General features: G+C 32.9%; 2 protein-coding genes across 2 annotated transcripts; both read left to right on the forward strand.

The window, feature by feature from the left end:
• The first annotated feature begins 855 nt into the window (after positions 1 to 855).
• LOC114403495 (transmembrane protein 184B-like) lies at positions 856 to 4705 on the forward strand. Its single transcript, XM_028366519.1, has 6 exons — positions 856 to 1321; positions 1514 to 1587; positions 2282 to 2431; positions 2746 to 3031; positions 3496 to 3729; positions 3915 to 4705. Exons 1-6 carry the CDS (start codon positions 1175 to 1177, stop codon positions 4278 to 4280), a joined length of 1257 nt encoding a protein of 418 aa, XP_028222320.1. The 5' UTR covers positions 856 to 1174; the 3' UTR covers positions 4281 to 4705.
• A 1713-nt stretch (positions 4706 to 6418) lies between these two features.
• LOC114402819 lies at positions 6419 to 7100 on the forward strand. Its single transcript, XM_028365502.1, has one exon. It carries the CDS (start codon positions 6585 to 6587, stop codon positions 6918 to 6920), a length of 336 nt encoding a protein of 111 aa, XP_028221303.1. The 5' UTR covers positions 6419 to 6584; the 3' UTR covers positions 6921 to 7100.
• The last annotated feature ends 6051 nt before the right edge of the window (positions 7101 to 13151 follow it).

Below are 13151 nucleotides of genomic sequence, written 5' to 3' on the forward strand. Positions count from 1 at the left end.
GTAGTTTGCGTCGAATATCAAGAGCTAATATGAAAAGAAAGCAATTAAGTAAGGTTTCACCATTTAGTCCAAAGGCATGATTAGAGAGCTTCTCAAAATGTTGTTGGTAATCTGCCATTGTACCATACTGCCACAACTTAAAAAGCTTAGCTTGATGGTTCTTGTAAGAGGACGGCCCAAAGCGAACCTCCAATGCACGAACGAAGGTTTCCTAATCAACAAGCTGGTTATTGTTAACATCCATTTATGCCAACTTAGGGCTTCCCCCCTCATATAAAAAGCCACAATAGACACAAGTTGATAAAAGGAAACTTGGTAAAAAGCAAAAATTTGCTCTACTTGAAAGAGCCAATCCAATGTGTCTTAACCATCAAAAGGGATTAACCGAAGTTTGGATAGCCTTGCGCTCAATGGGTCGTTAGTGCAATACAAGCACCGCCAGGAGGAGGTGGATTGTTGTAGGAATGCGCCCCCGATGTGGGGGATAATCCTATGCCCTATTCCATTTGTTTGGAGTATGAGAAAAAAAAGGAAAGAAAATACAACTAATGAAATATTTTCTTTTACTTGATTGGAGTGAAAATGAAAGGAAAATTATTTTATAGATACAAAAATTAAAATTTTTCCTTCTTTTTATTTTCTTTCCAATTCAAATTTTAAACTTTTCTATTTTCCTTCCATCCTACCTTCCATCCCACCGTAGATCATAAGATAAAGAATTTTGGAGGAAAAAAGAAGAAGAAGAAGAAGAAAACAACTTTCTAAATTCTGAAAAGTGAAAAATATTAATAATATAAATAAGAAAACGAGAAAAACAAATATTGAAAGCATAAAAATATACGGAATTTATTATTTTATTTTTGTACCGTTGTGCATGTTCCCACTGGGAAGAATAGAAGGAAAAAGAAAGCGAGAAATTGGGTACTTTGTCTCCCCTTCCGATTCCATCATCGCCGCCATTATTCGGTGCCCGCTGCATGCACCTTTCCTTTTTCTCTAATCCCTATCATCCAACATCTTCTCAGATCTAATCCTTTTCCCCTTCCAAAATCATACTCCGATTGCGCCTAGGGTTCAGACTTCGAATCACCGTTTTCTGTCATGAATTGGACTCCGTTAGCAGTACACCTCGCCTATTCTTGCTGACGGAGGAGATTCAAAATTTGGCCGCAAAATGGTTCCAATCTTCTTGTACATCGTCGCTTTCATTTGCACGTGCGGAGCCATTGCGTTGTCCTTGCTTCACATTTATAAGCACCTTCTCAATTACACCGAGCCTACTTATCAGCGCTTCATTGTTCGGATCGTTTTTATGGTCCCGGTTAGTCACTCACTCCTTTTCAATTTTTATCATTTATCGTTCGTTCTAATTTTGATTGCGAAGATTTTGTTCCTTTTTTGTTACAATTACTATCTTATTTGTGCTTATGTGTTTCGTTGTAGTTCATTATTTCTTTTTAAGAAATAAAATCCTTTGTTGATCTACTCAACTTGAAACTTAATTTTCTGACAGGTTTATGCGTTGATGTCATTCTTGTCACTTGTTCTACCACAGGGTTCAATCTATTTTAATTCAATCCGGGAAATGTAAGTTATTCACTGTTTCTGTATTTGTTGTGGTTGCTGCTATATTAAATTTTAATTTTTTATTATTTGCGTTTTGTGTGTTTATGTATCATGGTTTACATGTGTATTTTGTTCATATATGGTTTGGGAGGTAACATGTATCCAATTATGGCTGAATTGTATGGGCATATGAAAATATGAACTACAAGCAATACTTCTGCTCATGTCTTGCCTTTGTGAAAGTCATAAGTAGTTATTTATAGGTGCCATTCTGTCCAGAAACCCCTTGAAGTTGCGTCTAGAATTTGCTTTTTGATATCCTACTCCGGATGAATTCCAATTCCAAGGATAAAATTTAGGTTTTGACCTTTTAAAGATTGGTTTAACTTATGTACATTTCTGATCAGGTAGCCACTAAACTGTGCTTGAGAGTAGTATTATTATTCCCATATTCTGTTGATTATGTGACTGAGGTGGCCAAGGAGAGTGTTGCAGCAGCAACTGTGCTTACATATGCAGTCATAATCCTGAACGGCACTTCCTTCCCCCGCCCCCTCTATTAATGTGATTTAACTCTCTTTTACATTTTTTAGTGCCCCTGTAAACTTTAATTCTCTAATCTCTTGTTATTCGTTTAAAAAAATAAATGGATTTATGCCTATTTTATCAACTAGAAACAGTGCATTTAGTAACATTCTCTTGGATGCTTTTTCAGCTATGAAGCTTGGGTTATTTATAATTTCCTATCGCTATGTCTTGAATGGGTTGGTGGTCCTGGATCAGTAGTCCTAAGTTTAACTGGACGGGTTCTCAAGCCATCATGGTTTTTGATGACCTGTTGCTTACCTCCTCTGGCGCTTGATGGGTGAGTTTTTACTAATCTAATATTACAAGTTTCTGTGCCTCAAAATGTTGTTTAATATTCCTTGAAAACTGATCCCTAGAATTTTTCAAGGAATTAATGTTTTACCTAACTTTTGTGAGTGGGATTATGTAAGTAGTGCTATTTGAAAAATAAAATACTTTTAATAGATTTTCGCAAAATGTAAATCTTGGGATCCCAGGGAAACAAAAACTCTGGTTTGAACATGTAATGTGACAGCTTGATTTTTCACCAAAAAAGCTTGATTATTATACCATAGTTGATGATCATCTCTCATGCCTGATCTTTTTTTGCAGGCGTTTTATACGTAAATGCAAGCAAGGGTGCTTGCAGTTTGTGATTTTGAAGCCCATTTTAGTTGTTGTTACACTTATACTTTATGCAAAGGGAAAATATAAGGATGGAAATTTCAGTCCAAAGCAATCATACTTGTATCTTACAATCATCTATACATTCTCATACACAATGGCTCTCTATGCTCTTGCTTTGTTTTATGTGGCATGCAAGGATCTGCTTCAACCATTCAATCCAGTCCCAAAGTTTATTATAATAAAATCTGTTGTATTCCTAACTTATTGGCAGGTACTTTTCATGCTTCTTTCTTTTAATGGTCTATTCTTTCCTTGTATTATTAAACTCTATTTGTTACTTTGTGTAAGTTATCGGATTTTACTTCTGTTGTCTTTCACTCTTTTGCTCAAAACCCCAATTATTTGAAGCACATTTGCCAACTGCATTTATCGCCAACAAAAAAAAACTATTTGCATAGTTCAGAATTGATTATAATAATAATAATAATTATAACAATAATAATGAAATCAAAACACAATGACACCTGTGCTTGTTTGTGCATGCTAAGATGTCAATTTGCTATATTTCCATGATTTTTTTTGAGCTGTATTACACTCACTTTTGCTGATTAATCAAAAGTTGCTGTGCTATGCTATGGGATCTATTTAGAGTTTGAAAATGACTCACTGTTAATTTTATACCATATCTCCGCCAGAGGTCTGAAGCTGGACAATTTTTTGTTTCTGATATCTTAGGGTGTCTTAGTTTTCCTTGCCGCAAAGTCGGAATTTGTTAAGGATGCAGATGAAGCTGCTCTACTTCAAGATTTTTTCATTTGCGTTGAGATGCTTGTTGCTGCTGTTGGCCACTTTTATGCATTTCCATACAAAGAGTACGCTGGGGCTAACATAGGTGGATCCCGTGGGTTGACAGCTAGCCTTGCTCATGCTTTAAAGTTAAATGACTTTTACCATGATACCGTCCACCAGGTCAGTCACTTTTAATATTCTTCTCTTAGTTTTGCTGTACCATCATAATTCTATTCATCAGGTTCAATGCATGACTTTGGAACCATCATGTTGTAATTCTAGTTCCATGGATTTTTCTGTATGATTCCGTCCTTCTTTTTGCTTCTTTAATATTTGCTGACAGTTTGATATTTTGCTTCTGGCAGTTTGCACCAACATACCATGATTATGTTCTCTACAACCACGGTGGTGAAGGTGAAGAGGGAACTAGGAAGTATAGATCACGAACTTTTGTTCCAATTGGCCCAGAGATGGACACAGTGAGAAGAAATAAACATTTGTTTGGAAGCAAGGCAGATGACGTACAGATCTCAAGTTTTTCTTCAAATAGTAGCTCTCCCTCAAATTCTGGTCCCATCTCTGATGTTCCACATTCTGGTGCAATGAAATCTTCCTTACTTGTGGATGTGTCAAATTCTTTGTCTGTGCCATACGATATGACACTTATTGACTTGGATGCATCCAATTATCCTGAAAAAGTTCCAGCAGCTGATAAAGCCGGTACTAGGTGACAATGAGGAACATTCAGAGCCAAGTTAGTGGGAAAATTGTCATTGTTGAAGAGAGGAGAGTAATAGGGGCATCCTACATCTTTCTCTTCTAGGAGAGAATTATGAGTAAAGTGTGGTTTGTTTGATTCCAGGAAAGCCTGTAGGCAGGTCTGGCTCTTACGTCTGTGTCAATGTTGCTTAAAAGCCCTAATCTCTCCCAAGTCCCTACTAAACCAATCATCTTGATAATTGGTCTTCAGTCTTGATATTGTAATTGTCTCCACTGATTGCGTATCGTGTGCACATTGTAGATATAGAAATGGTTGGCTAACTTCAAACTCAACAGCTCCTGAGTGAATTTCGATTAGAACTCAATTAAGTAATTGATCGGTTATCTTCTTCTCCGCACCTTGAATCAATACCCATCACTGTTGGATTTCATAGAATGTCATTGTCACCACTTTTACCTTTTTAAAATTTGCTGTGTAGATTTTTACTCCAAAGTTTAAGTTTCTGCTTCTGGAACGTCTCGTAACGCTTGCAGGTCCACATAAAGGACGAATATAAATATCTACTGTATTACTGATAACTACTCATGTAGCTGTATCACGTGATCCAATCTTTAGTTTTCCAAGAAGGATAAATTTTTACAGTTGCTTTGAGTCAAAGGCCTCTCGTAGTTGAAACCTTGCACGACCGATTTTTTCTTAATTTCATATCATGCAAGTTGAATTATACTAAAATGTAGTATCTGTCTCTACGACTACGACAAAAAAGGGAGAGGGTATTATCAATAAACAATGCCGTTTTTCCATCATGATCACAGATAAGATGTAATGTAATATCTTACATGCCAAACGACTCTGTAATTCCTTCATAAAATAAGTTATATACAATGGGGACGCCTAATACTCAAGCATCTTTATATATTTGTCTATTCATTGTCGCACTCATCAATAGATGTTGAATATCTCATGCTTCCAATTCACACAATCAATTATAGTTATCTTTAACATGTAGTGATCATCAATTCATCATCTTCATAAATCATAATCATACAAATCCTTTAACATTGTTGCTATTTGCAGATGTATTTAGGCACTGTCTGCTGTTGTGGCCAATGTCACGACGTTTGGTGGTGACAGTAACTGCTGGTCCTTTTTTGCATTCATTGGCACACGCCTAGGCTCATGTTTTAGTATGAACCGCAACAAACACCAACAAAGCCTTCGGGCCCCACGGGTTTGGGAAATGATGCTCCCTCATTGGACGGTTCTGATCCAACCCTACCAAAATATCCATGGAGCCCACAACAGTAGGAGCAAGTTTGTTTGGACTTGCATGGACTCATACGGATAATGAATGAGGAGGTCATGGGACTTTGTTTCGGCTCATATTATTTGGTCATGTATATAAAAAATAAAATGATATGGTCATATTATATAATAGACTATATACATAACTAACATAAGCAGCCATAAGTCATAACCATAATTAAGGGGCAAAAACAGGAAGTAAAAAGAGAAGGGTTAAACATGTATATGGCCGATCACAAAAGTCACCGTCCATCTAAGTGAGTATTTTTTTTTTCGATTAAAATTTAGGAAGAGGAGATAACACCTAAGTTTTAGAATAAAAATGTTCTTTAACTCAAACATGTAATACTGAATCTTGTTTTATTCTACTCAACCAACTTCTTAAGTGCACGTTTGTATTACTTTATGTTCTCTAAAATCACTTTAAAATATCAACTAATGAAATTAAGGTTAGTGTTCTTATGTTTGATCTTGTGTTGAAGGTTAAAATTGATTGAGTTGAAATCACTTTTAGTAGTTTTTATCATGGGATAAAAAATATATATCTTTACCGAGTTCCATTAATAACTTTTTAGAATAAAAACATTCATACAAATCACTTCAATTTGAAATTAATTTTAATTAAATTTTATAAAGATTCACTCAAATCCCATCTCCACGTGTAAAAGTGCTTAAAATAATGCTACAGGGTAAGGAAGAAAAAAGAATACAAGTCATGTGTTTAGACTTTAGCTACCACGGTGGCTTTACAAACATAACAAAGTAAAAATAGGGGCGTTGAATTTCTACAGTAGAGGGTTCAGACCCCTTATTCTTCTCCTCTTTCACATACTTGCCTTGATTATTTAATCTTTGACGAAACCGTTTTTTCTATTAAATTTTTTTAATGGCTCTGACTTGAAGAAGACAGAGTTAATTATATTTGCTTGTATACTTCTTTTCCCTCTCTTCTTAAGGCACCCTCTCCCATACATACTCCACCATTTCTCTCTGATTGAAGTATCAAAACATGGGTGGTGTGAGTATGAATCCAGTGTTTAGGAGTGAAGTACCATTTGGGTATTACTGCTACAACAACAACAACAACTACTCTGAGCAGAACAACACCATGGTGGAGAAGAGACAGCTATTCCTGAGAAGCTACCAGTTCTGTAGAAAGAAGAGTCTGACAGAGAGAATCAAAGGGTCTTTGGTTCGTGCCAAGAAAATTGTGTGGCTAAGGCTAAGGTCTGCTTGCAAACTCAGGAGGTCCTTCAAATGCGCTTTCTATTACCGCAGGAGAAGGTTCTTCCAGCTTTTACACAGCAACAACCGCAAAACCGAATCTTCTTCATGTTTATGGTAAACAAAAGAGACACCACAACTCGTCACACTCAAGACACCTCTGATCTTTTATTCTTTCGTTTCTATTTGTCATTAACCAGTTACGGTTTCTCAATATGAGTTTGTGATGGCGATTTGGAACTGATGTTGCTTACATAATATTGTTCATTAATCACAAAAAGAGTTTGGCTTTGCTTCTGTTTCTTTTACTTGTTTAATCATTTTGCACGTAGCATCATGAATCGTGCCCTTTCTTTAACTGCTCCACTATTTTAGAAATGGAAATATGGAAGATGTTTCTTAGGTGTATTTCTTAATTTTAGGTGTATTTTTTAGGTAACCATGTATAATAAAATTAAGGGATAGAGATAACTAAAATGTGATATATAAAGCTAATTTAATCATATTTAGCATTTCCATGTATGTTTTCATTTTTTGCCAAAATTGAAGTGTTTGATTAACTAAGTTGGGCACAGAAAAAATGGTCAATTTCTAAACCAGGATTTCGTGCATGTTATTAGAATTAGAAACTTAATCCCAATATTATAGTATAGTAGTACAAATTCACATACTCCAATGGACATTAGCATCATGTTCTCTGGGAAGTAGTTCGAGATGCTTGGTTGTCTTTGCTCCGGCAAAGCTGCAAGGGCTGAGGGTTATGGTGGGGGACCCTTTGTTTGTTTAAGAGAAAAAGCAGGGAATGGGAGTGTGATTGCAACTTGCAATTAGGTCCAAAGTTTGAGTTCTCTAGGATGGAACGAAGCACAAAAAGTATTCCCAAGTTCCAGGTTTGAATAATTGATTGGAGTGTCCCTTGCTCAACATAGGCTATTTGCATTAAAAAAAATTATTCGTACATCATAAGTCATAACTATATGATTTTTTTTTGGAAAATACTAATAAAATAAATAAGACGTGAGAAAAGGCTGTAAATATATTTTAGTTAAATAACATAACTCTTTTTAATTTTTCTACTTTCCCAGCTGCGTGGCATACATTTGTCATTGAAATGTAACCATACCCTTAAAAATGTAACAAAAAAAAATTGCCATTAAAATGGTCGGAAGTACCATAATCTTTGCTATTATCATTACCACTTTCCAGTTTCCAATTAAGTTTCAAGGTGTTTCTTTTGAATAATTCATATTCCTCACCTATGTGATTCAATTAAGACTTTAAGACTTCAAGGGCAACCATATTTGGTGGTTGCTTCTTGTTTCTGACCATCAAATTTATTTATGGGGATGAGGCATAAAATGATAGTGTGAAAAAGGAGTAGCACACAACTAGAAAAGTTATTAAAATTCCTGTTCAATTTATTCACTGTCCAATACAAAGTACACCAGCTACTTCAAAACTTTTTCCACCGAAACAAGCTGGCACCTATCAATGTATTTTTCATCTGTCTGATTCATGTGGCATTTGTAAGAAAATTCAAAAAAGTACTACACTTATTATGATACCAAGTATTCTTTTCCAGGCATAGAGAGCTACTAAATTTTTACTTAAGAAAAATATTTATTGCGCATTGAAATATATTTTTATATAAAACAATATGATTTTACCAAATAAATCGAGAAGTACCAGCTAGAAATAAACAATTATGAATGGTGAATTGCCTTCTCCAAGTTGAAGCAATTTTTATCCTTAAATCAGATCACTTATACCAGGGGTCTAGCCAATTTGGTTCGTTGAGCAAGTACGTAAGCTATTGTAAGTAACTATCTTCAATTGCAGATCACTCATAAGTCATAACAAAAATAAATGAATAAATAAACCTAGAAATATCAATTCATAAGTCATTCTGTTTTGGAATTAAAATAGAATTTATTTATTTTGGGCTTGAGCTTGAATTTATTTAGTTATATATATAATAACATGATCTGCTCCTTCATAAAACCAGATGGCTATCTTCCAGTGGTCGAATTGAATCTACGCAACCTCACTCTGATTAACAAATTGTTGTAGTCTATTTTTGGTGACGATTGTGAAGCAACACGTTTGAAAAGCATTTTCCACTCCCAATCTTGGCAGATCCATCCATTAATTATATAAAAATACATAGAAACTTATAGAATATTACTAATATTTTGATGTAAAAGTACTAATGACCTTAGCGCTAAGTTTACAATAGCATTGAATGCGAATCATGGATTTTCTTTTTTAATGGATAAGAATCCTGCTGGCTGCTTCTAGTAGAAGAAAACGAAAGCTACTCTAGAATCCTGCATTCCTGCCTATGAAAAAACACGCAGAATTATTAGATGCGGGTTTTAACTTTGATAAATAATAATTATTTTTTTAGCCCAAAACTTAGATAAATAATGCAGTTAAAAAAAATTTAGGTAAATAAAAGGCAGTGCTCTTAACGTATTTGCAAATAATTTAAAAATTAATAAATAAAAAGTAATATTTCAAAAAAAATATTAAATGTTATATTTTAAAAAATATTTTAGTTCTTTTAATTTATAATAAATACTATATATATTGATAGTGTAAATATATTTTACAAAACTTTCAAAATAAATACTATATATTGATAGCCTATTTGTATAATTTTACAAAACTTCAAACTTATATTATATAGTGTATTTTACTCTTTTTTTAATAATAAAGTTGATTTTGATCTTTTATCTCTTAAAAAATTTAATTTGTTTCTTTAACTTTCAAACTTACAAAGTTTTCCTTCCATTAGGTTAGAATTAATATTATTAGTGTCTTATATTTGAAATATTAATTTTATATAAGCAAATCCCTATAAATCTTAAACTTTTCCGGATTCAACTTTTTTAAGGGAATGATTGAGGGTCTGTCTGAGAGACGATAAAAAGCTATTGTCAAAGATGATTTCTGGTGCACCCGTAACCGTTTCAGCTCCGCTTTCTCTCTTTCTCCCCCTCGGTCTTGTGTTTCTCTCTGGCCAGGATGATTTTTGTGCAATGGTTGTGTCCACCCCCTTCTCCCGCTACTTAAACAGTTTCGTACGTACTACTACAAATGATTTTAGGGTTTGGTTAGTTTATGGTGTTTGGTTTGCTTTTTATTTTTTATTTTCATTTTCTGTTTTGATAAACATGTTTTTAAAGTTTAAAGAGAAACTAAAAATAATAAAAATTTATTATACATTAACTTTTTATCTTTTCATATTTTTAGATTTGTTTAAAATTATATTTTTTGTCATCGTATTTTTATTCTACTCAAAATAAAGTTAATAATTTCAACTTAAAATATAATGAGATTTTATTGTTTTTATTTTCTGATTGTTTTCTGTTTTCATTTTCACTGAAAATATTTTCAAAAATTCAATCAAACACATTTTTATCACTATTTTCTATTTTCAATAAAAATAAAAATAGAAAACAACTAAACCAAACACCCTAATTTGCTTGTTAAAATCTATTAAATTTTTTAAAATTTAATAGATTGAAATTATTATAGTGGCAATATTGTTACACCGTCGTTACGTTAAAACTAATTATTTTAAAATATAAAATATTAATTTCATTAGTTTCTAATGGACAAAAGGACAATATTAACTCAAGTTAAAGTTCAGCAAAAAAAAAATACTCAAGTTAAAAGTTAAAGGACTAAAATAATTTTTTTAAAAGATAAAAACTAAAATAATTTTTTTAAAAGATAAAAACTAAAGCGAATTTTACTATATAAAAAAGTAAAGAAAAAATTTATAACCTCGCTCTTTTCTGTTTATCTTCAATTTAGATTTTTTTTCTTCTCAATTCTTCTATTTTGTCTTCCTTTGAAAAAAACAAAGAAGGATATGGATACAAGACCCATTGGGGCATTTAAAATTTTAAAATATTATAAAATTAATTTATTGTTTCCAATTGAACGGAATCTTCAAAAAGTCAACAGTTTTTTTTTTTTTTTTTTGCAAATTCACACGCCGTAACATCCGTGCCAAGCAAATCGAACATGAATATATTTCAATCCAAATCTTCTAGTCGTTGATAATGAAAGTTTATTTATTTATTTTTTTTATCTCTGATTGGCACTTATATCGTTGTGAGATTATTTGACCGAGGATGATATATAATAAAACACTCCTTACAATAGTAAATCTAGAATTGAACTTAACATATTGTAAGTAATAATACATCCATGACTATGAGCCACCCGCGGAAATTCAGATAGCTTACTAGTGCATTGTTTAGGTGAATAGTAAGATATTGGTTAAAAAATTAAAAAAGATTTTTTTATTTGAATGCATATAATTTTGTTGCATATGATATATTTTTTAATTTTTTTCTATAATTTTTATAATAAATATTTATTTTAGTTCCTTAATCAATGTTCCAACAACATTAGTTAACAAGATCTTATTATTTATTATCACATTGGCATTTTAAAAAGATAGTTTTAGTGTCTTTTTCCGTGCGTACTTTGTGAATACTTAAATAATCATGTTCAAATTCATTACTCATATTTTTATTACGTAAAATTGTTATATCTTTAATTATAAAGATATAGTTGTTAGATAGTTAATTAACAATATATCTCACAAACTTGAAAAATGATTTCATGACAATATCGCAATATGTTTTAAACTTTATCTAGAGTTCATTTAGGTTCACGTAAATAGATAAAGCCACTGCATTAGTCCAATATTAATACTACAAGTTGAATCACGGGACCATAAACTCAATACCGGACACCATAGAGGTTGAGAACTTTCTGTCGACCTTGCATTGATGCTTAAACATGAGAATTGATACTTAATATGTTAACAACACGGACAATATAAATCACAAGAATGCTATTATAGATTCGGTTGGAATATTGAATCATTGGGTCAGAAATCAACCTACTGAATCACCAATTAATCTGTATGATCTGATGTATATTAAAAAAATCTAAATAATTTCATAACGTGTAATCTTGTACATTTAAGATTTAAAGCTTAATAAATTTAACATATTTAGAAGTATGCATATAGTTATGAATTAATTTGGTTAAAATTTTGAACATGCAATATACTTTTTTTAGAATTTAGTTTAAACAACCTTAAGTTAGAATTTAAAATATATGTCATTATTATACAATGACGGCATAATCTAATACATACAAATTAGTTAGGAGAAAATAAAAATTGACACCAATTTTATCATTTCAAATTTTAAGATGCAGTTATACTTGATGAAACAAATAAGAAAATTATAAACAATACACTTCTAAAATATAAATTGAATTTTCTTATATGAATGATGTTGTTCAACTATTAAAAAAAAAAACTCAAAATATATAATTTGTTGAATCAATTAGATCACCGAATCACTTATTCAAGATTGGATAGCTCCATAAACCGATCACAATGCATAATCAATATATCCAACAAGTGACTTGAATTGTTGGGTATCGATCCGACCGATGTGAGCCAAGTCCACGAACTATGCTATAGTCTATAGCCAAAGGAAAAGTAGTACTACTATAACTAAGTCACATAGAGGCTTCTAGCTAATAGATTGTCTATCGATCTTTTACACACTAAACATCTTTTTGTATATTAAGTCATTATAAATGTACCATTGAATTTCGACTCGTGCAAACTACAAAAAATTCTCCTTGAACACTTAATCACTTAGACCAATTTAGAACACACTACTACAAAAAGGCCTTTCTACGACACAGTTTTTAAGACGGACCTGAAGAACCCGTCGTTGTTGTCAACACGGTGGCAATTCCGTAATTATTAAAGTTTTTATGTGCAGCGTTTCATGTTCAACGACGTTTGTATTTAAGCCCGTCGTTGTTGAAGTCATCAAAGACGGTCATGATGGCTGGACCGTCGTAGAAATAAAAAATACAAAGTCGGTGTTACGAATCACCGTCGTAGATTTTTGAGTTTATATATTCTCGCAACAAAGCACCAGCGCCCTTGCTTGCCTGAATTACAACTCGAAAAACCTAGCGCCTCGACTGCAACCCTTGAAAAACCTAGCACCGCCGTGAAGTCCGTCCCGCTACCAGCCTGAGATTTAGGTTGTCGCCGTGAAGAACTTGTCCCTGTGACCCGCTGCTCCCACCACCGCTACCGCGACGCAGGCGAAGTCGTGGGTTTTTCAGACCTTTCCAGTGTTGGTGAAGGTAAGCATGTCCACTATTTTGAGTTGTGTCTTGGTATTTTTTGTGAAAATGTTGCCCTTTTGTGTTTAATTGTTAGTATTTGAATTGTTTGTGGTTGTACCTTAACATAAAACAAAAACCCTATTTCCCAATTTGTATCCCTTTCCAC

Source organism: Glycine soja, chromosome 20 (genome assembly GCF_004193775.1).
Source record: "Glycine soja cultivar W05 chromosome 20, ASM419377v2, whole genome shotgun sequence".
Classification (NCBI taxonomy): domain Eukaryota; kingdom Viridiplantae; phylum Streptophyta; class Magnoliopsida; order Fabales; family Fabaceae; genus Glycine; species Glycine soja.

Excerpts from the sequence above, each read along its gene's own strand:
- LOC114403495 (XM_028366519.1), top strand. The coding sequence starts at position 1,175 with ATGGTTCCAATCTTCTTGTACATCGTCGCTTTCATTTGCACGTGCGGA. Across the intron at positions 1,588-2,281 it reads TTTAATTCAATCCGGGAAAT|CTATGAAGCTTGGGTTATTT; the intron begins GTAAGTTATTCA and ends ATGCTTTTTCAG. Across the intron at positions 3,730-3,914 it reads ACCATGATACCGTCCACCAG|TTTGCACCAACATACCATGA; the intron begins GTCAGTCACTTT and ends TGCTTCTGGCAG.
- LOC114402819 (XM_028365502.1), top strand. The coding sequence starts at position 6,585 with ATGGGTGGTGTGAGTATGAATCCAGTGTTTAGGAGTGAAGTACCATTT.